The 24,595-nt window shown below is 37.2% G+C and overlaps 1 protein-coding gene and 1 pseudogene across 1 annotated transcript; one reads left to right on the forward strand and one right to left on the reverse strand.

Moving 5' to 3' along the window:
• LOC109226089 lies at positions 3,723 to 13,923 on the forward strand (annotated as a pseudogene).
• On the reverse strand, positions 18,172 to 20,000 carry LOC109226090. Its single transcript, XM_019390894.1, has 3 exons — positions 18,701 to 20,000; positions 18,369 to 18,562; positions 18,172 to 18,186 (listed from the first exon to the last, which is right to left on the reverse strand). Exons 1-3 carry the CDS (start codon positions 19,998 to 20,000, stop codon positions 18,172 to 18,174), a joined length of 1,509 nt encoding a protein of 502 aa, XP_019246439.1.

Raw genomic sequence — 24,595 nt, forward strand, 5'->3', positions numbered from 1 at the left:
TATGGGATGATCAAATGTATGCAGTGAAACCACTTGACAAACAAGATCAGTTCATTCACTGTCAAGTAATAGGGAAATGAAATGGCCTGCAATGTTACCTCACTGTGGTTTATGGCCAGAATACTGCTGATCAAAGGATGAATCTATAGCATCACATTAAAAGAATAGCAAAAGAAACTACAGGACCTTGGATGGTAGAGGGAGATTTCAATGCAATACTCACACCCCAAGATAGAATATCTAAGGTACCTGTGAGTAATGCAGACATAAGGGAACTTGCTGAACTATGCCATGATATATGCATTACAGAGCTACTTTGGAGAGAGGATTACTTTACATGGACTAACAAGCAACAGGGTGAAGACAGAGTGTGGAGTCGTATAGATAGGGTGTTTGGAAATGATGAATGGATGATGAATTATGGTCATCTAATCACTGAATATGGGGAACCTTATATCTCAGATCACAATCCCATGTGTATCAATATAAGGCAACCCAATGCCCTTTCAGATTTTTCAATGTGTGGACCAATCATCCAGATTTTAATCTGATAGTTGCTGAAAGCTGGAACAGGAACAAGGCAACAGGGAAAATTAAAAACATCTGGCTCAAGCTTAAAGAGATGAAAAGTCAGTTTAGACATTTAAATGCAACTGAATTTAGAGGAGTATCTGAAAAGATTGAACAAGCTAGACAAGCTATTTTTTACATACAAAGCCAGATGCAAACAAACTACACTGATCTGTTACAAGACCAAGAGAAAGAATAGTTACATAAACTGGGAACATGGTCATTGGTGGAAGAAGGAATTCTACAGCAAAAGGCTAGAGCTAATTGGATCAAATTGGAAGATTCCAACAACAAGTTCTTTTCTGCAATCATCAAGGGGAGGCAACAAAAAAAGCAAATCACAGAATTACAAGCATTATCAGGTAGCCTTATAACATAGCCAAAATCTATCAAGGAGGAGATAGTTAACTTCTACAAAAGCTTGATGGGAACCAGTGCACATGTCCTACCTGTTGTTAATATGATGGTGATGAGAAATGGGCCAACCTTAACACAGCAGCACCAGCAAGAACTGAATGTAGAAGTAACTGATCAAGAGATATATGAGGGGATGAAGGGTATAGGAAGTGATAAAGCTCCTGGTATAGATGGTTACAATGCAGAATTTTTCAAGAAAGTTTGGCCAGTGATCAAAGAAGAGGTATATGTAGCAGTGAAAGAATTCTTTCATAGAGGGGTGATGTTTCCAGCAATCAATTGCACTACCATTACTTTACTGCCTAAAATCCTTAATCCTGTGACAATCAAGGACTTTAGACCCATTGCCTGTTGTACAATGTTATACAAGCTCATCTCAAAAAGTCATTGCTGGCAGATTATAGAAGATAATGCGATATCATTTCTGAAGCACAAGCAAGTTTTATTCCTAGAAGAAAAATAGTTGATAACATCATATTAGCTCATGAATTAGTCAAGGCTTATAATAGGAAACATATTTCTCCTAGATGCATGCTGAAGGTTGACATGATGAAAGCCTATGATTCAGTGGAATGGATATATTTGGAGCAGCTATTGGAGTACCTATGTTTCCCTACAAAGTTCATCCAATGGGTGAAAATATGTGTGTCAACAGTGAGTTACTCGATCATGACCAATGGTGAATTGACAAAGCCTTTTGTAGCTACCAAGGGACTTAGACAAGGTGATCCTATGTCACCATTTCTATTTGCTATTGCAATGGAATACTTAAGCAGACTACTTAGAGGATTGAAGCAAGCTAAAGATTACAAATTTCATCCAAGGTGTGGCAAACTCAACATAACTCACCTCAGTTTTGTAGATAATTTGTTGATGTTTTCCAGAGGTGATAGTAAGTCAGTTTAAGCTTTGCATGCCTTTTATAAACAATTCTCAGCAGCCTCTGGATTACAAGCCAATCTTAATAAGAGTGCCATTTATTTTGGTGGTGTGACACAGACAGGAAAGGAGAAAATTTTGCAAGATACTGGTTACTCCCTAGGGGAACTACCTTTTAAATACTTGGGAATTCCTCTGGACACAAAGAAGTTAACTGCTATGCAATGGCAACCACTAATTGAGAAAATAGTAGCAAGAATTTTCTCTTGGACTGCTCGGAAGTTGTCTTATGCTGGTAGAGTGCAGTTAGTACAGACAGTGATTTTTGGCATTCAATCCTATTGGACTCAAGTGTTCATTTTGCCAGCTAAAGTGATAAAATTAATAGAGGCCTATTATAGAAGCTACATATGGTCTGGTACCAATGCAATTACAAAGAGAGCATTGATAGCTTGGGAGAAAATGTGTCTGCCTAAATCAGCAGGAGGCTATGACATAATGAATCTTCAAGTGTGGAACAAGGCAGCCATTATAAAAATTCACTGGGATTTGGCACAAAAGAAAGACAAAGCTTGGATAAGATGGATCCACACATATTACATCAAGAGGCGAAATGTGCTGGAAATGAATGTACCTTAACAGGCAAGTTGGATGGTGAGGAAGACAATACAACGACTGCCAGAAGTAAAGCAAAGACAAAGTGTTATTAAGCAGATTTATCTAGGTCTACCGGGAAACCACAATAAAGTTGCATGGAGAGCTTTGATGTTTCATAATGAAGCTAGACCTAAAGCAGTATTCACAATGTGGATCCAATGCCATGGAAGAATGCTCACAGCAGATAGGCTAACTAAATGGGGAATCCAAGTAAGTCCAAGATGTAGCTTATGTAATAGTGCAGATGAATCACATATGCACCTATTTGGTGAATGCAGCTTCTCCAGAGCAGTGTGGTGTAGATTACTGAAATGGCTGCAAATGTGTGATGCCAGTGATCCCTTGGACGCAGATGGTTACATGGGTGATTATACAATCCAAAGGAAAGTCGTGCAAAGCTAGAATAGTGAAAATGATATATGCTGAATACATTTATGGGATATGAAAAGAGAGAAACAATAGAATTTTCGAAGAGAAATCAAGGAATGCAGAACAAATAGCTAGAGAAGTGGCATGTATATGCAACATTAGAGCACAAGGGATAGTAAGAGTAAAGATGCAGCAGCTCCAATTCTGAAGTCAAGAACAGAGATTGACCAGCAACACTTATATAATATCCATTATGTACTGCTTATAGTATAGGTATAGTGATAGAAGAATGTAAAGAATATAGCAAGTCGATGATGACTTTGCTTATTTGTAATGACTTCTTTGGTGATTAATGAAAATATAATTACCAAAAAAAATTTTATAATTGGTTCAAAGATGAATTTTTATATATATTTAGTGAATTTCATAATATGTATACAGAGTTTTGACAAAAGCTAGAGTTATGTGAATCCATAAGTTACAAGCAAAGATAAGCCTCTAAATACACCCTCAAACTTTAGTTTTCTAATGTATAGTACTAAGTTAACAAGATAAGCCTCTAAATACACCCTCAAAGTTAGTCTTCTAATGTATAGTACTTTGTTAAGACTACGAATCATTTTGGATTACAGCCTCTTCTATTTTTCCATTTTATATTGAGGAGCAAATTCTTTAATCAGATTTGTTCGACAAAGTCGGGCCCAAGAATCAATTTAACTTTGGCATATTACACTTGCTCTTTATAATTTTGCCGTGTAATGCATATAAATAGCCATTGCCATAGCCATAACCATAAACACAGAAAATATTGTAAGTTTTAACGTCTGAAAATGGCAGCTGAGAAAGTTGTAGAGATTAAGAACAAGCAGGTGTTATTTAAAGATTACGTGAGAGGTCTCCCTAAAGAATCAGATATGTGTATAACTACAGAGAAAACAATAAGTTTGAGAGTCCCAGAAGGAACAAAGGGAGTTGTTGTTAAGAATCTTTACTTATCTTGTGATCCTTACATGCGTAACCTCATGAATAATTCTGAGATTGATGGCTTCTTCAGTTCTTACTTCCCTGGTTCTGTATGTATTCACATTTCCCTCGACTTTTGTGTGCTTTTTTAATCTTAGTTAACTCTTTAGTAGGAGTATACTATTTATGTGTTTGACAGGGCACGGAGTTTAAAAGAAAGAAAGACTTATAACGTACATGTCATGAGATTTCATGACTATAAAAATATGCATGAATGTCAATAAGGGAAAATAGAAAGTTTAAAATTAAAATTATATTTTACATATAGAAATATATCATTCATTTTAAAATAAACTAATACTAAGAAAATAGTGCTACTATACCTAAAATGGAATAGAGGGAGTAAATAAAAGACCTCCAAGGAGTTCGATGTGCTCATGTTTTATTATTAATCTGTAGCTTATCCTTTGAACTGTGGGACCATATCATATAAGCTTTTAGATGGGATGTGGTTACATAGTTCAACATGGTATAAAGTGTTATATTAGTTAGTGTTTTGATGGGAGCATTTGAGAAGAGGTTGCTTTGTCCCTCATTGGAAAAAGAAAGAAAGGAAGAAGTGTTTAAAAACACTTCTTTGTCTTACATGATTTGATTATTTTAAAGATGTTTTGGAGGGAAACTAGAATTTGACTATATTATTAATAGTCAAGATTGGGCACTTGGGCAAATTAAGTAGCCCGAATTAATATTTTAGCCACCCATTATTTGATTAATTAAAAACATTTTAGCCTTTAATTCAGAAAATGTTTTTAACAATATTTTTTTAAATTTAAAAGAAGGTGACTATTGGTTTTAAAAGGTGCCTGTTATGAAGAGATGAGTCTGTTAATTCCAACAGACTCCCAGAGGTATTATAAATACCTATATCATCTCCAAAACGAAATTATCTTAAACTTTCATCTCTTTCTCTTCTACTTATTTTCTACAACTCATAACTATTCTGTTCTTGTGGGAAATTCGAGTCAATTGCTGAAACTCGGATTTCAGAGGCTTTTTAGAATCCTGGAGGAATTCTGCCATAATCCCTGCAGCAACAAAATTGGGAGGCTTAAATTCCTTAAGGACAGTGACTACACTATCAAAGCCTAATTATTTCGTCCCCATATTCTGTTATTTTTTTCTAACATAAAGTTCTTGGGATCAAATAACATTATCATTCAAGAACCAAAAAAGTTTAAGGTGCATGTGCATGGAAATGTTAATTAGCAAATTTCCTTTTACTGAAAAGTTTGCATTGTGTTTGTTTTCTGGAAACAGCCAATTACAGGATTTGGAGTAGCTAAAGTGATTGACTCAAGGGATTCAAACTTGAAGAAGGGTGACTTAGTATGGGGAACAACTGGCTGGGAAGAATACACTTTCATAAAAGAACCTACTAATAATGCTCTTTTCAAAATTGAACATACTGATATACCTCTTTCCTACTATACAGGAATCCTTGGTAAAGTTTCAACTTTTGTATTTGAAGATATATTCTTTATATTAATAGTTTGAGAAGTTATTCTCTCTTTATCTGCCAGAATTGCTTAGTTGAAAATCTAAGATTTTGAATAACTTAATTATTAGGGATGACTGGTATAACGGCATATGCTGGATTTCATGAAGTTGCTAAAGCAAAGAAAGGAGAGAAAGTATTTGAATCGGCGGCATCGGGTGCAGTTGGGCAGCTTGTTGGTCAATTTGCTAAATTGATGGGTTGCTATGTTGTTGGATGTGCTGGGAGTACTGACAAAGTATGTCATTGTTGATTATTTTATCTATATTTTAATTTATTATACCAAATTAATAAAATTGATTTTTGCAACGAAAAAATGAGTCAATTTTATATATCTGATAGTATAAATATTTTCTATACGGCCAGTACATAAAATAAACATTGCACTTAATACTCGACATCTTTCACCATATGGTATGCTGGTATTTTGTGTGAATTGAGAAACGGGCTTTTTATTTTTTTTAAAAGGTGGTGAGACATTGATATTTCTTAGGAAATTAAATTTACGCTATACAACAAATATTCACAGTATACTTATCATTCGTAGCTATACTTTTCAAAAAATTGACATTCGTAGTTATATTTGACTTCATAGCAAATACATCTATAGTATTGAAAACAAAAGATCAATTGTTTTGAACTGAAACAATAGAGCAACAAGCTCTCGTAGCTTAGTTGGTAGAATACCCGCTTACACTCTGTTTGGATCATTGTTCCCCATCGTTTTATAGTGTATTGTATTGTATTGTATTGTATCGTTTTATGAATACAATGTTTGGATAGATTGTATTGTTTGTTATTGTTAAATAATATTTTGCTGTTTGATTTGATTGTATTGTACTGTACTATGATTGATAAGTTTACTAAAATACCCTCAATGTTTAAATAATAAATTTATCAAAAATTATGCATAAAAATAATTTTTAAAAAACAATAGAAGAAGGCAAAACGCCCTAAGAAAGCAGAACAAAGGAGCGAGACAGAAGAAGGCAAAACAAAGGAGCACAACTAATTAGAATTGAGTTAAAAGCAAATTAGAAGAAAAAATAAAACAGAAGGCGTCAAAACACCTTTAACGTAGGCGGCAGAAGTTCTGGAAAAAAATAAATTAGGTCATAGGTTGGAGATTTGGAGTTAAAATAACAAAAAAAGCTAAAGGGTAAAATAGAATTGTGTAGTAATAAGTTAGGGCATAATTGGAAAGAAAAATAGGAAATAATCCCACCACATCAAATCGGTTGTTTCAAAAAAGGGAATTTTTCATTATTCCGGAAAAATAAATTTAACAATACAATACAATCAACTTTAATGAAACAATCAAAACAAACATTGTTTTGGGATAACAATACAATACCATACAACGGGGAACAACCATCTGAACAAGTTGTTAGTAAGCAGAGGTTTTGAGTTCGGCTCCCAACAAGAACATTTTATTTATTGCATTTCTGTATTTTGCCTTGGTTGTATTCTTTGTGCGAACGAATACAATTGATACATGATATATTCGTTGTGAGTAGCTACGATAAGGCAAACTTTAATTACGTATGATAATTAGCCTCTAAAGTGTAGTGCTTTATGAAAGTTTCCATAAGGGAATCCATTACTCATATAACCACTTAGCTATCCACAATTACCTAATAAAGTTATGTTTCTTTTGTTTGTAATAGAAAAGCCACTTAATTATACCTATAACACTCAAAAGGTCACTCAACTAGATTTTTTAAACTTTTTTAAATATCTATTTTACCCTCTAAATTATCAACCTTTATTGTTTTTTATTTTTAAATATTATGATATTTTATTTTCTCTTTTAAGCTATATTATGGGCTTAAGTATCGAACAACCACTCTTTGTAACATGAGAAAATCTCACTTTATACCCATTAATTCTAAACTATTTACCCTTTAATGCACAGGCCCAAACTATTTACTACTCCTACCTATGGGCCCAAACTATTTATCCGGTTGAAATGAAATAGAAGTGGAGAAACCTGGTAAGCAGAACAACACCGAATATGAATTGGGGAAGGAAGTCAGCACGAGAGGGTTGGTGCTTAGAGCTGTAAATGGAGTTCCATTCTTCCTCTATTTTCTTCTTCTTCTCTAAACCCATTAGTTTTCTAGAGTTAACACCTGAATTCTTTTCCATTTCTATTATGGGGTTTAATTCTAAAATGATTTTCTCTTATTGTAGTATTCTGGGGTTCATCAATGGCAATTCACACTTGTTTCTCACTAATACCTTCTTCTTTCTCTTCACTCAAACTCGTTTTTGGAGATTTATTGAACAAAAATTCAGATCCAACATTGAAGGACCTTGAAGCTTGAAACTCATAACTTGGTTTGTTTGAGTTTTTAATTATTTTGATCCGATCCTATATTGGTTTGTTTGGAAAGTTGATTGGAGGTTGTAGCTAAAGTTTTAGTCAATTTGGTGGAGATTTTGTAGTAGATTTTAGAAGTTTGGGTTGAAATATAGTCGAACAAGAGAAGAAGACGAATTTGTATTGTATACTCAAATAGTATACTAATATACCATTTTGGTATACAATTCATTCCAACTATATACCCTATTAGTATAGCTATATACTATATTGGTATCATATGCTAGTTGAATCATTTTTTGGTTGTATTAGCTGCATTTATTAGTACAATATTTGATTTTCTTTTAATAATAGTAATATAGTTCAATATCTTGAAATACTTTATTACATTAATATGTGGTACACTATTTTTTTATTTTTCTCTTTATGCATGTGTATTATGTAATAGTAGTATAGTCATATAGTTGCCGGGAATTAACCAGTAAAACTGTATACCATGTTGGTACAGTTATATGCCATATTGGTATTGTATGGTAGTTTGAACATTTTTTTTTGGTTGTTTTGGCTGCATTTCTAAGTGAATTCTATTCTGAAATTATTTATATGAACGTGATTTGCAGTGCTGGGAAAATTTTTGTGCTGATGGATATAGATTATGTGTATTATGTAATAGTTTTTATAATTATAGGCAATTGTTGGAACGACCCATACAACTATATACCCTGTTAGTATATGGAATGAGCAAGTTGCTTTGCGAATATTTATGTCACGACCCCAGTTCACCCTCCATGAACATGTCGTGATGGCACCTAGTTCCTACAACTAGGTAAGCCTAACAGTGCGGAATAACAAATTAACATTTGCGGAATAATAAATTAAAACTGAACATACGGAAATAACAACTGTATATAAGGCCACTCAGCCTATACAACTCAAAATATACGGAAGTCTACAACTAAATCCCAAAACCCGAAAACTCACGGGAAACACAGGCTAATAGAATGTAGTAAACTGCTCTACACCGGAGTGTCTAAACAACATCAAAGGAAAGAAAAGGAACTATCTGCTAAAGCCGGAATAGAGTAGAGACTCCTGGTCTGCGAAGGTAGCAGATATACCTCAAGTCTCAGCTAGGACTCTCCACCACGAGGATGATACGTCTGGGAGGAAGTACCTGGATTTGCACATGAAAAACATGCGCAGGAAGGGCATGAGTACACCACAGCGGTACTCAGTAAGTGCCAAGCCTAACCTCGGTTGGGTAGTGACGAGGAAGGTCAGGGCCCTACTGAGGTAACATAATAAATAATGAAATAACAGAAATAGTTTAAATAAAGTCTACAGCGAGAGTCTAAACCAGGTAAATAAGGAAGAACAGTAATAGAAAGCAAAGGTAACAATACACGGAAAACTGCCCTCACAAGGAATAGTTGCCGGGGGATCTCTTGGTATCCCGAGGATCTCTTGGTATCCTCATCATCAACACTGGGGATCTCTCGGTATCCCGAGGATCTCTTAGTATCCTCAATAAGTAAGTCGGGGATCTCTTAGTATCCCGAGGATCTCTTGGTATCCCAGTTTATATATAGAAACACATGTGCCAGGGATCTCTTGGTATCCCGCACCCTCAGTCCAGAATATCTCAAGTACAGAGGGATCTCCCGGGAAGCCGTCCCGTAGTCCCAAATTAAACACACAACAACAACGATTCCTAAATCTCGAAACAATGCTAAAAGTCAGGACACGAAGTAGTAAATTATAGCCTAACATGCTTCACAGAGTACGAATAGCACAGTTAAAGCAAATAAGCAGGTAAGCCAGCTAAACATGAGTCTCTAAGCTAGCACAGGTACAAACTTACAATTAAAATGAACAAGTAAACAAGAAAGCTCAATTTAAATACTTCAAGTAGAAACGGATTCACAATAATTAGCTCAAGTACGCGCTCGTCACCTCACGTACGGGGCATTCAAATATTCAAGATCATATCCTAAGGGTAAAAGGTCCCCCACACAAAGTTAGACAAGCCACTTACCTCGAACCGGCTCAATATCAACTAGAAATCACGCTCTTGCCACGATTATCCGACTCCAAATGGCTCAAATCTATTCAATTCAATTACACATTGTAAATAACATCGCAAACACCTGGTTTTGCTAATAAATTCAAAGCTACGACGTAAAATTAGGTGAAATAACCAAAATGCCCTCCAGGCCAACACCCCGGAATCGAATAATTTTTACATTTTCAGAACCCTCTTACTCTCACGAGTCTAACCATATAAAAATCTCCCAAATCGGAGGTCAATTGCCCACTCAAAACTCAATAATTAGGTCTATGAAGTTTCTTCTAATTTTTGATCCTAAATTCGAATTCCAATGGTGTATTTAACTATAAAATGATGAAATATAACAAGAAGGGGCCAAAGAAACGTTACCCAGTGATCTTCACTTCAAATCCCACACAAAATCGCCTTAAACCGAGCTCTCAATTGATTTTTGAAACTTATGAACTCAAACCCCCGACATCTCTATTTCTGTCCAGGGGTTTCCGCTTCTGCGGACAAGGGACCGCTTCTGCGGTCCCGCTTCTGCGGACCACGAGCCGCTTCAGCGGTTCTTCATTAAAGTCAAGATTTCCGCTTCTGCGGCCCTTCACCGCACCTGCGGTTGCCGCTTATGCGGATTCATTTAACGCTTCTGCGATTTCAAACAAAATTCCAAGGACCGCATCTGCGACTACCATCTCGCAGGTGCGTAACCGCTTCTGCGGTTAAACTTCCGCACCTGCGAAAACTGAAGAAGCACTCGAATTTCGCTCCTGCGGTGGTCTAGCCGCTTCTGCAGCTCCGCTTCTGCGCTTCCCAAGCCGCAGAAGCGGAAATACCAGATGACAGAATCTTCAGCAATTCATTCAACTTCAAAATTTTCCGTCAACCACCCGAAATCATCCCGAGGCCCCCGGGACCTCAACCAAAAGCACCAATACCACCTAATACCTTATTCGAACTTGTACCAATCCTTAAAATACCTAAAACAACACCGGAAGTCCGATTAAATCAAAGATTCAAGCCTAAGAACTGCAAATTCCAACAAAACACACTTTCGATCAAAAACCTAACCAAACCTCGCCCGAATGACCTGAAATTTTTCCCACACATCCCAAATGACATGACGGAGCTACTGAAACTTCCGGAATTCCAATCCGACCCTCGGATCAAAAACTCACTAAGGACCGGAAACTTCAAAAATTCAAACTTCGGCATTTCAAGCCTAAATGAGCTACGAGCCTCCAAAATACATTCCGAACACGCTCCCAACCCCGAAATCACCTAACGGAGCTAACGGAACCATTAGATTTCCATTCCGAGGTCGTCTTCACACTGTTCCGATTACGGACCATTTTTCAACTCTTAAGCTCTCATTTAGGAACTAAGTGTCCCAAAACACTCCGAATCCCAACACCGAACGTCCCGGCAAACCAAAATAGCAGAAATGAACTTAGGGGAAGCAGTTAATGGGGGATCGGGGCGTAAATTCTAAAAACGACCGGCCGGGTCGTTACAATTTAGCTTGCAATGCGAGCAAGTAATTTTCTCATACTTTTATTGTATCCTTTAATGTTTTGGTACAATAGTATAGTCACATATAGTTGTAGCAATATTCTAGAGCAATCATATACTCTGTTGGTATATATGTATACAATATTGGTATCATGTGGTACTGGAAGTCTTTTTTGCTACTTATATTTTTATTGCATTTTCCAATATTTTATTATCATTTCTATTTTAACTAGTATATATGGAGATTTAGTGGCCGTAGATTATATTGTCTTGCTCCATCACTGGTTGGTGTTACTGCTAATGGTAGAGTATGTACTAATATTTATAGGGAAGGAGATCAAGGTTTGCATGGCAATCACGTGGAATTAAAAAAGGAACAAGAAATAAAGAAAAAAATAAAAATAAAGAAGGATTCAAATTTGAGTGTGAAATAAGTTATGGTAAAAATAACAATAATACGATTTGGGCAAAAATAAATGAATAAAAGAGAAAAAATAAAAAAATAGGAAGAAAATGAGAAAATGAAAAGGAGAACAGAAAATAAAAGGAAAAAAGAAAAGAAGCATAGAAATAAGAAAGAATTGGAGAATAAAGAAAAAATTCCCCACAAAAACTACTATGGGTAGGAAATGTAATTAGTTTATGGGTAGAAAAACAAATGGGTAGATAAGGGTAAATAGTTTTGTTTTTGTGGGTAACTGTGTCAAAACCCCTTGTAACATTATATTAGATATTTTATATTTTCTCTTTTAAGCTATAAAATTTGTGATAAAAATTGGATTATCGAAATTAACCCTTGAATGTCTTATTCTTTGTAACATTATCAAAGAAGATAACCTTTCTGCAATCACTTTTTTTGCTTTATCACAAATGAAATGTACATAGTCTTATGTGTTCATCTGGACTCATTTTGTTTACATGTTTCTTGACAAGGTTGATCTATTAAAGCACAAGTTTGGATATGATAATGCTTTCAATTACAAAGAAGAGCATGATCTGGATGCTGCATTGAAGAGGTATCGTAAATGTGACGTACTAAAATTTTATTGTATTATCGTAAACTAACACTGAGTAATTAATTAGTCAAGCCAAGATTTTGATAATTCTTATTATTATTAACGGAAAAGGCTTGCACTTATACTATACGAAATAGAATAATTTTACCCTCCACTAAAAGCATTAATGAAATTAGAATAAAGGAGATAGAGTATAATTAATTTTTCTTTTCATATTCTAATTTGGCAAAAGGAAAAAATTGAAAATTTCTGGTTTGTTCTAATTTATCAAATTAGTGAATCTTGAAAAGAAACTACTAAACTCATTAAATGAAGTCAAACTGATTTGTTTACAAAACTATATTTTTTCTTTAGATCTTTTCTTCTTTTGCCAGAAAAAATAGTAACTGCAGGTCAAGTTGGTTCTCAATATTTTGTTGTTCGACTTTTTAAATTTTCATTTTTTTCCAGTAGGTTAAAATAGATTAGATTTTATATAATAAATTCCTAGTTTGCTTTAACTAGCAATAAAATAAATCTTTGGTGTCTTTGCCGAGCTGTAGTGAAGTTCTTTAATGGAGGTTGAAAAGAGAGGAAGAAGAAAGACAAAAAAAAAAAAATGAAAGAGGAGAAAAAAATAAAAAATTTGAAAATAACGGGTTTGGGTATAGGGGTGGCAAACGGGCGGGTCGTGTCGGATATGAACGGGTCAAAACGGGTAATTTTAAAAAACAGATAAATTATTCGACCCAACCCGTATTTGAGACGGATAAAACGGATTTATCCGGCGGATAATATGGATATTCATATTATCCATGGCTTGTTAAATACGATCGCTTGTGAGAGAATTCTTAATCTTCCAAACTTGAGGAACTCCAATATGAGGCTTTACAAATGTAAAAGTTAAACACATTAGTTATCCATTGGTTATCCATTTGGTTAACCATTTTCTAAGTGGATAATATGGTTCTTTATCCATATTCAACCTGTTTTTAAATGGTTCATTATCCAACCCATTTTTTGATGGATAATATGGATGGATAACTGTTTTTTTTTAACCATTTTGCCACCTCTAGTAAGGTATAAAAGTAAGAAGAAAAGTAAGGGGGGGGGGGGGGCGGGTTAGGGTGATTAGGACATGTAGCATTTTAAATAGGATTAAGATTAACAATTCTGAAAAAATGCGAAAAGGGCATAAGCGACCGCAATTTTGATACCAAGTTTTAGTGCAGAGTAAAATTGTTTTATTTTATATAGTACAAGAACAATTTTGACCATTTTTCGTATTATTAATTGTCACAGATACTTTCCTGAAGGGATTGATATCTACTTCGAAAATGTTGGGGGAAAGATGCTGGATGTTGTGCTTTTAAACATGAGAAATTTTGGTGGAATTGCTGTGTGTGGAATGATCTCCTAATACAATCTTGAAAATCCTGAAGGGATTAAGAATTTGTTGTTAGAAACCGTATTGCCTCTTATCAGAGAAGGAAAAATGAAATATATTGAGGACATAGCTGAAGGTCTTGATAATGGCCCTGTTGCACTTGTGGGGATTTTTAGTGGTTGCAACATTGGAAAACAAGTGATTAAAGTTGCTCACGAGTCATCTTCCTCTCTATTTATTTAATTTGCATTTTTCCATTGCCTTCAATGAGTTAGTTTTGGTGACTGAGGTTTAATCAGTTAAAGCATTTATATCAGTGTTAAGGAATGCATGTATTGGAATAAGATCATAGCGATAAGAATAAATTATTCTTCTGTTAAAATGGCAGTGTGTTTGTAATGTAAGGTAAGAAGCTTATGTTCTTTTTATGTGGTTTAAAATTAAACATGAAGAGACACTACAAAAAAAAAATGTATTTTTCTGATGGAAAGAAAATCGACCGACAATACTTGCTACTTTTGGTCAGCTTTTTGAAAATATATTTTCTAAATTTTTTTACGAAACCAATCAAATTGCACCATAATACAGGAAATTATTTACTTTTGAATTATGAAATATTTTATAAATCCATAAGTAATTATGAAAATTTCCATACTTTATATACCGGGCTACCTTTTTTTTTAAGTAGGTTAAAAATTGATATTTTTTATCTCAGCAAAGCAAAGATACTGGTAGCTAGGTGATTTCTTACAATTTGCTTAAGTGATGGATAATAATTTCCGATGCCTAATAAAGGGTGATAGATAGTTAGATACTCAATAGAATAATCGAAATGCGTCCAATTAGCTCCGACACCATGATTATAGAAAAGAAAAAAAATGGTTTAAACTTGGTTCATTGTGATATTGGAAAAAAGAACTTGGTTTCGTTGTCACTAGTGTCAGCCACTTTACATTGCCACATATTCTCAAATTTCTCATGAAGGCAAGTCAACCTTGTAAAGCAACAATTTGGCTCCTAATATTGGGAACTACTATCTGTTTAGAATAAAAGATAGTTAAATGACTAAGACCTCACAGTTATTTAACTAAATTTCATTTGAAATATTTCGGTTGGTAATTTATTTTTTCATGCAAAATGATATTAAAGATTATATATAAAAATAAAAGATAAGCAATAAAAGTTTTAAACCAACAAGCACTAATAGTCCTGTGGTAGAATAGTATCCTGCTGTTAGACCCTAACTCTTTGTCATCGGGCGTGGCACGGTTGTGGCAAGGATTTGGGCGTGATGGCCTTGTCAATGGCCTATGTGCGGGCAAAACGATCATGCGGGCGACGGACATGACATTGGCATTGAGGGCTGTTGTGGGCAAGTATTAGCCAAGGCCTTGGGACAGGCAAGGTGCGCTTGGCAAAGGCTTGATGAGGCAGCATGGGCAATGTTAGGGCGGCATAAGCGCCAAAGTCGGAGGCATGAAACTTTTGGGTTGTGGCAGCTATGTGCGGGCTAAGCTAAGGCAAAGCGGGAAGGCAGGATGATGGCAAAGGCTTTCAATAGCTAAGGCAAGGCTATGTGAAGGAAAATACAAGCAATGGCACGAGGGAAACAAAGTTTGACATGGGCAAGGCAGAAACTAGGCCAAGGCGGTGTGCGGGCGGCAAGCGGCGCCGGGCGTGTGCGGCAAAATCATGGCAGCAGGTTGCGGGTGAGACATTGGTGCGGAGCAATGTCAAAATGAGCTAAGGCTTGGCACAAAGCAAGCCTTGGACGTGAAGCATAGCTGACCAAGTCAAAAGACACATGCAAGGCACATGCCAAAGTAGTTGGCGGTTACAGTTTTATAACCACTTGTACCCATAACCTCCCATGACTGATTATGCTTGTATCCATTATCCATTTCGTGTATATCATGTCCTAAGTAGTTGGGGATGTCAACTACATGTTAGGAACAAGATTTAAACTTAGCCCGACAAGTGGCAAAAGCTGTAAACGACAAGTTTCATGTGATGTCAAGTTTAAGGGCTGCCTATGTTCTATAAATAGGGCCTTTGGACTTAGGAAGAAGAGTGTAGTAATTTCGTGTGAAATTATAAGTGGGAAACAAGAGTGAAACGTGAGGGTTTCAAAGTGTTTCAAAGGGGCTAAGGCTTGGCATAGGGCAGGTCTTAGTGTTGGCCAAGAACGACTTGTGTTCTTGCCAAAAGTGCTGTGAGCGGACTGTGTTCATAGCAAGTGAGGGTCCTTTGTATATTTTCTAAATTAATGCAAAGGTTGGAAATTTTCCCGTAGTTGCTTTGTGTTCTTAAATTTCTGATTGTTGCCTAAATTTCGTTTAAGCCAAACTTGCTGAAAATTGGCTAAGTGTTAAGGAAGGTTGAGTCAAGTGCGAAACTTGACTACCGCGCGGGTGTGACTTTGGGCTAACCAAAAACGCCTCCGTGACACCTGCCACGGTATAGACATCGGTATTTCTATCTCTTATTTTTGTCGAGTTTAGAGTTCAATTGACCCATAGAAATCGGTCGATTTTTGCTATCGACAAGTATTTTTCCAACCCATCCAATTGGGTCTTCCTCAGGGCTTTTTTCAGTGAAATTCCAAATATTACATTAAATAAGTTAAATTGCAATCTGGTCCATAAAAAGTTGATACTCATCTTAAGAAAAGGTTAGGTTATTTTGATACTTTTACTCCTAATTCTTCTTCTTTTTCTCCTTCATCTTAAAATTGGCATTACATGTTTTCATAAGCAAGATGAATGCAAAATAATATATCTGGTTATATATTGTTTTGCATGCAAACTTTTATTGGGATCTGCTGGCATTGCCTGTAGAGAGGGAAGAAGGAAGAAGAAGAGTTTTCTTTTATGCATCTACACGATACAAGAGGGGTTGAAGTGAATTGGGTCGTATCAAATTTTTGCAATCTCCTAAAAATTCCTTCTTCTCCTTCACCTTAATAACTTAATCAACTTTCTCTATTCTAATCACATGCACATGTGAAAACCTTTTTTGGTTCTCCAAATCCTTATTAAAAACTCACAGTTAGCAGAAATTCATCAAAATTCACAGTTCTGCCTCCATCGTTACAACAATCACGTTAAACACTGAAATTTTAACATAATTCTCGTTCTACAAGTCATTGAAAGAGTGGTGTTATTTTTGCTATACTTTCTGATAGTTGCTATGTTGCTTTTGATGTGTATAGTAGTCCATTCTGTCCCTTTAAATGAAGTGTTTTTATAATTCATTAAAAAGGACAAGGAGCAAAATAAAACGTAGTGATACATTTGGTAGCAAATTAGGAAAAAGTCAAAAGATATAGTGAAATCAAGAAATATTGCTTACATTAGGGAGGGCATTGTAAAACAAAAGGATGCAAGTTAAAACATAATACATATGAGGTGCAAAATGTTCGTTTCTACCTTTTTCGAGGAAAAAAAAAAGGGAGGTATCACTATCAGTACAGACCGCTTCCATGATAGACTTTGAAACTTTGCTTTCGCTTTTGATGTGCGATCCCGGATATCAAGACTTGCCTTCAAACGTGTTTACCTTCAAAGGAGAGTAATGGACCTGCGGATAATACATAATTACCCATTGTGGTGTCCCAAGTTACAAGTTGCACTCTCAAACTTTGCGGGGGTCCAATGACCCTCCATCATTGCTTGAAATGAATTAAGTTCCCCCTTTTGTGACTAGTACCAGTTTCAAGAATATTAGTATACAACACGCACCAATCACTTTTTACCACATAATTACTTTTTTTTTTGTTCTTTATTATTTTTTATTTTGTCTTTTTTTTTTCCCTTTCTTTCTTTCTTTTTTCTTTTCTTTTCTTTTATTTTTTTGTTTTCTTCTTCTCCTAGCCATAGCCGCTGTCGCCACCACCCATGTGCAAAATGTTGTAGGTGCCACATAAGCTCAGAAGGGGGAACTTATTTCTTTTCAAGCAATGAGAAGGGGGTCATAGGACCCCCACAAAGATAAAGGGTGCATATGGTAATGTGCTACTACCCTAATGGAGTAATTATGTATTATCCATTGTATAAACTTGATTCTTTATGTGTTTATTGTAATAAAGTGTGAAATAAAGTAAAGAACACGAGATCTTTTTCATGAAAAATCACCCATCTTAAAGGTGTAAAAATCATGATCTATACTCGTCGGATTTAACCCAACTTTACTAAAATAAATCAACAACAACAACAACATACCCAGTATAATCCCACAAGTGGGGTCTGGGGAGGGTAGTGTATACGCAGACCTTACCCCTACCTGGTGAGGTAGAGAGACTGTTCCCAATAGACCCTCGGCTCAAGAAAAGGTAAAAATAGAGAAAGGAAGAAGATGAAGGAGAAAGAGGAAGAAGAAAGAAAAAAAATAGAGGGACGAAGGACGATAAGGAAAAGGGGAGAAACACAACAACAACAACAACAACAACAACAACAACAACAACAACAACGAAACCAATAACTGAGAATAGCCTCAAACAATAGCAAACTGGAACATACAATATACAGAGCGAACGAAAAAAAACAAGGGAGCTACTAATACTACTAAGAAAAGAACGAGGAACTCTTGACTACCTACTAGCCAACTACCCTAATCTTCGACCTCCACACCCTTCTATCCTGGATCATGTCCTCAGTGAGCTGAAATAGCGCCATATCTTGCCTAATCACCTCTCCCCAATACTTCTTCGGCCGTCCTCTACCCCTTCTCAGACCCGCCACGGCCAGCCTCTCACACCTCCTAACAAGGGCATCCGTACTCCTCCTCTGCACGTGCTCGAACCATCTCAATCTCAACTCCCTCATCTTGTCCTCCACGGGAGCCACTCCCACTTTATCCTGAATAACTTCGTTCCTAATCTTATCTCTCCCGATATGCCCACACATCCATCTCAGCATCCTCATTTCTGCTACTTTCATCCTCTGAACATGGGAGTTCTTGACTGGCCAACACTCAGCCCCATACAACATAGTAGGTCTAACCACCACTCTGTAAAACTTACCCTTGAGTCTTGGTGGCACCTTCTTATCACACAAAACACCAGATGCGAGCCTCCATTTCATCCACCTCGCACCGATACGGTGGGAGGCCTTATCATCAATCTCCCCGTTACCCTGGATTATAGACCCGAGATACTTGAAACTACCCCTCATCGGGATGACTTGAGTATCAAGCTTCACATCCACATCCGCCTCATGAGTCTCGTCACTGAACTTACACTCCAAGTATTCCGTTTTGCTCTTACTCAACTTGAAACCCTTAGACTCTAGAGTCTGCCTCCAGACCTCCAGCCTCACATTGACCCCGCTCCTCGTCTCATCAATCAACACTATGTCATCGGCAAATAACATGCACCATGGCACCTCCCCTTGAATGTGTCGCGTTAGCACATCCATTGCTAGAGCAAATAAGAACGGGCTGAGAGCCGATCGCTGGTGCAACCCCATCACAACCGGGAAGTGATCTGAGTCTCCTCCCATTGTCCTTTCCCGAGTCTTAGCACCATCATACATGTCCTTGTTTACCCTAGTGTAAGCTACCGGAACGCTGCTAACCTCCAAACATCTCCACAGAACCTCCCTCGGAACTTTATCGTACGCCTTTTCTAGGTCTATAAACACCATGTGTAGGTCCTTCTTTCTCTCCATGTACTTCTCTACCAATCTCCTCACCAGATGAATAGCTTCCGTAGTCGATCGCCATGGCATAAATCCAAACTGATTCTCGAAAATAGACACATTCTTCCTCACTCTGACTTCCACCACCCTCTCCCAAATCTTCATAGTATGACTCAGCAGCTTGATACCCCTATAGTTATTGCAGTTTTGGATGTCACCCTTATTCTTGTACAAAGTAATCATCGTACTCCCAAGCTCCGCATACATGCGTCCAAAGGCCGCAGTCTTAGTCGTCGTAACCGCTAACTTCGCCTCTTTCTTTGCCTTCTGATAACATTCCCAATGCATCCTCTTCTCCTCCTCATTCGTGCTCTCCACTAGTTTCAAATAAGTTATTTTCTTAACTTCAACTTTACCTTGGACCTCCGTATTCCACCACCAATCCCCTATACGTCTCCCAGGGTATCCCTTTGTAACCCCTAAAACCTCTCTTGCAGCTTCCCTAATGCAGTTCGCTGTCATGGCCCACATCGCAGTCGTGTCCCCACTACTCTTCCAGGCCCCCATCGCCAGTAACCTCTCCCCTAACTCTTGGGCTTTGTCCTTAGTCAAGTTTCCCCACTTGACTCTAGGTTGACTGCACACTGCTCTCTTCTTTCTATTCCTCCTGATCCCCAAATCCATAACTAGGAGTCTATATTGGGTCGTGAGACACTCACTGGGGATGACCTTGCAATCCATGCAAAGACCTCTATCACATTTTCTACAGAGAAGATAGTCTATCTGGGTCCTGGCCATCGTACTCCGGAAAGTGACCAGGTGCTCCTCTCTCTTCGGAAAACTCGAGTTAACTACCACCAAATCAAAAGCTCTAGCGAAATCTAATAGCGAAGTACCTGCCTCGTTCCTATCTCCAAAACCGAACCCTCCATGCACATCATCGTAACCCCCGGCATTTAGGGGTGGGCATCAGTCGATTCGGTCGGTTAATATAAAAGTACGGTTCGATTTATCGATTTTCGATTTTGTAATATTAATAACCAAATCAAACCAAAGTATTTACGATTCGGTGCGGTTTTTTCAAAGTTCGATTCGGTTATTTTCGGTTTATATTTTCGGTTTCAAGCGGTTGTAGGAACAGCGAAGTATTTACAGTTTGTAGGAACATCAAAGGTTATTGCCGCTATTGTGAAGAGGAGGGACAAAGGTGCTGTGATTGAGAACATTGGCGCCTGAGCTTTGCATTAAGGACATCATCCGTGCTTATTCTTTGAGCGACTTCGAGCTTCAGTTGTTGAATGTTAATGGCAGTGTGGGCTTTCAATAGATATTGATGCGGTGAAACCATACTTATTCTATGCAAGTGTTATTATTAAATCAGTATTTATGGTTGCCCTGGTAATTTTTCTTTCTTTCACTTAATGTGAATCAGGGCAGAGAAGTAAGCTCAGCAGACAATAACACATATAAAGTTAACTACACTACAAATGAAACCAATAATAGACTATAGAGAACAAGCACACAGAGAACGTGCAAACAGAACACTTAAACAGTTCAGCACTGGCAAACTAGTCCAAAAATAGATCATATCATCATAAGATGGGTAATACAAAAAATTTGGTTTTTCGGTTTAACCGAAAACCGAAATACAAAAACCGTAAACTACACCGAAAAACCGAAAATTAATAATTTTAAAATCGTGCACCGACCGAAAAACCGATTAAACCGAAACCGAAAATTCGAAATTCACAGTTCGGCCAGTTTTTTCGGTTCGGTCGGTATTATGCCTACCCCTACCGGCATTAACCCCGATATGACCATTGAAATCCCCTCCAATGAAAACCATCTCGGTGCACGGAATATGACGCACCACCTCATCCAAGTCCTCCTAGAATTGCCTCTTGACCTCCTCGGCCAAACCTATTTGAGGAGCATAAGCACTAATCACATTCAAAGTGAGCCCCCCAACCACAAGCTTAACCGCCATCACCCTATCGCTTACCCTCCTAACCTCGACAACTAGCTCCCGAAGATCCCTGTCGACTAATATACCGACCCCATTCTTGCCCCCAACATTTACAGAGTACCACAGTTTATACCCGTTAACATCACATGCCTTAGTACCCTTCCACCTGGTCTCCTGGACACACGTTATGTTGATCCTCCTTCTTTGAAGAATCCTACCCAACTCTATAGACTTACCCGTCAACGTCCCTATGTTCCAGGACCCAACTCTCAGCCTAGAAGCGACCTTGTCCCCCTTCCCACCCTTGCACCCCACCTCCCGCCCCACCCGAGGACATGACTTTACTCTCACATCGTAAACCAAAGCCACTATAGACTAAGGGTACTATTTAATCACTATCACTCAACCAACAGTAGGCTAGAACATAGGAGAATATACTAAGAATATGAAAATCGAAAATAAGATATGCTAGTTTTAAGATTGGAAAAAGTTAAATGAACTAGTAAAACAAATATGCTAACAGTATTATCCTTTCTTCCTTTTCCTTCTATTCTCTTTTTTTCTTTTTCTTTTTTTGTAAAAAACTTCTGTGAAAGAAAAAATATGCTACCAATAAAGAAAATATGCTAAGGAATATGAAAACTCAACGAGTTAACGCCTAACGGTGTCCGGAGCAAGTAAATAACGCGTACAAAAACTGAGGCAACAAAGAACAAACCGACAAAAAACTTCAACTAAAATGCTAAGAAAAAATATGCTAACAATAAAGAAAATATGCTAAGAAATATCAAAACTCAACGAGGTAACGGTGTCCGGAACAAGTAAATAACAAGTAACCAAAACTGACGCAAGAAAGAACAAACCGACTAAAAAAACTGCAACTAAAAATGGAGGGATAGAACCTAGAAATCGGAAAGTTGTCGGAAGTTTGGTGGTTGAACAGATCGCTGATGGAATGGCAATCTGTGGTGACTCTCGACGCGACTCGCAGCAGCACGACAGTGACGGAGAAGTTTAATTGACGGAGAAATCCAATTGCAAAAATCGACACAATAAAGAAACTGAATTTAAATTGATATGAAATCAGTGAAAATTTAAGTTTAAGAAATAAAAACAATGACAAATTCAATTGCAAAATTCACCAGAGAAGTGTATTTCGCCGGAGAAGGAGATCGGAGAAAGAGTTAACCAGTGCTTGAAGAAAATGGGATCGAAGTCTTGAAGAACGAAGTAAGAATGTGCAGCACAATAAAGAAACTGAATTTAAATTGATATTAAATCAGTGAAAAGTTTAAGTTTAAGAAATAAAAACAACGACAAATTCAATTGCACTATACTGTTTCGCCGGAGAAGTGGATTTCGCCGGAGAAGGAGATCGGTGAAATTTTGTACTATACTATTTTTTTCTGAATTTTGTATCTATCTCACCAACTGCTGTTGCTCAAGTGCTAACGCCAAACCAAAATCGTCGCAGCAATCGAAAGAGGAAAATGATTAGCAGAGTTTGATTTCAATAGAGAGAGAGGAGAGAGGGGGAAAAATCCAAAAATGTTTTTCTCCAAAAATAAATCGATATTCAAATTATTGTCACGATCCGGAATTACAACCATGGGCTGTGATGAAGCCTAACATCCACTTGCTAGCCAAGCCGATATTAACTAAAAAATTATCCATATTTAAACAAATTAAAGACAAAATATTAATAATTAACAACTGAAATACTCCGAAATACATGTAATAAATCCAATAGGTTTATCTTCTTTAACCAAAAACATACTACAGTAATAAATAATCTCTAACTGAACTTCCATTAGTTCATTCCTCTCTAAATCTCCGTTTTTATTATTATTTTTTTGAAAGAATTACTCGATCAAGACTTAGGAGCAAACAGAACAGAGGAGTAAGTTATATTGTTTTTTTTGGCAGTTGTTTACCTCGAAAATACGAGTAACAATTAAATTTGATCTGTGATTTTAAAGATATGTGATTAAATTCAATACCAATTAATATTCAAGAAATATGAAGTAGAAATGAAAGAAATAAGTAAATCAAACCAATGCTAGTCAGTAGTGGTGGCCTCGAGCTTAGTGACCTCGAGATGAACTAAAAGCAATAAAGTAAGACCAATAAATGTAAGGAACGCTTCCGACGAACAGTAAGAGAGAAAAGTAGGATAGTATATTCTTTTGCGAAAGATTAGATGATCCTTACTAATGATTGGGGTCCCCTTTATATAATGGGGGGAACCCTAAATAAGGTACATTTCTATTTACAGTAAGGAATCATATCGGGACAACTGTCTAGCCGCCTAGTACGGATTCGTTCCGGATTTTACGCCGTGATCCCAGGGAATCATTCTCTTTCTGTTATGGGATCATAACGGTATTATCTCGAGGTCGGTCATACTTGGCCTCGGTGTCCATCGAGTACTTTGATCTTCGAAGCCTCCCATTGAGCTCACTCATGGTCTATTTCGATTTCTCTTCTGAAGTAACCCTTGAGTCCATGAAATGGGTAGCCCCGATTTCTACCGTATACAGATAGTCCCCTCGTTTTTTGGAGTATAACGACAAGAAACGAATTGAGTGCTTCATCTTTACCCCGATTTGTTACGACATCATCATCGTGACGTAAGCGACTGAGGAAACAAAAGCTTGGAAGCTGGCCCTTCCCGAGGACGACTTCGAGAACTCTAGCGAGTCCGGCGGTGGAAAAGATTCTGTGGGTGAAGACACTTCTGCCGATAAGGATCGCGCTACTTAGGTTTCGTGTTCTTCGTAATTTTTCGCTTTTGAGCCTCATCGTCCCTTGTGAGGAACTCTTGCTCGTGACCCATAGCCCTAGTTAATAGGTTTATACAAAGCTTTTTTCCTTCCATGGCTTCTGAATCTATTACCCTTTTGTACGGGTCAGAGCGTCTTAGCATAAAATTCCCTTTGAATATCCAGAGTTCTGAGATGGTAATGACTGGCAATAAGTACTGCCCTTGACCGTTTCTGATCAATGGACCCCGAATGGCCGTTTGAACTTGAGTTTGAGTAGCTCTTAGGCCAAACAGTCGATGAGGTAAGGTAGCCCTTGGATTTGATGGTTGAGTGGGTAAATACTCGAACTTGAAATGAAAAATAGCCCTTAGGCTTTATAGTCGAGTGAGGATTTGCTCGAACTCGAAGTAAAGTTAGCCCTTAGGCTTCTATAGATAGTCCCCGAGTGAGAATTTTCTTGAACTCGGGTAGCCCTTGGGCTTAGTAGTCGAGTTAGTGCTTGCTCGAACTAGAAATAAAGTTAGCCCTTAGGCTTTATAGATAGTCCT

The sequence above is a fragment of the Nicotiana attenuata genome, chromosome 5 (genome assembly GCF_001879085.1).
Source record: "Nicotiana attenuata strain UT chromosome 5, NIATTr2, whole genome shotgun sequence".
NCBI classification, from domain to species: domain Eukaryota; kingdom Viridiplantae; phylum Streptophyta; class Magnoliopsida; order Solanales; family Solanaceae; genus Nicotiana; species Nicotiana attenuata.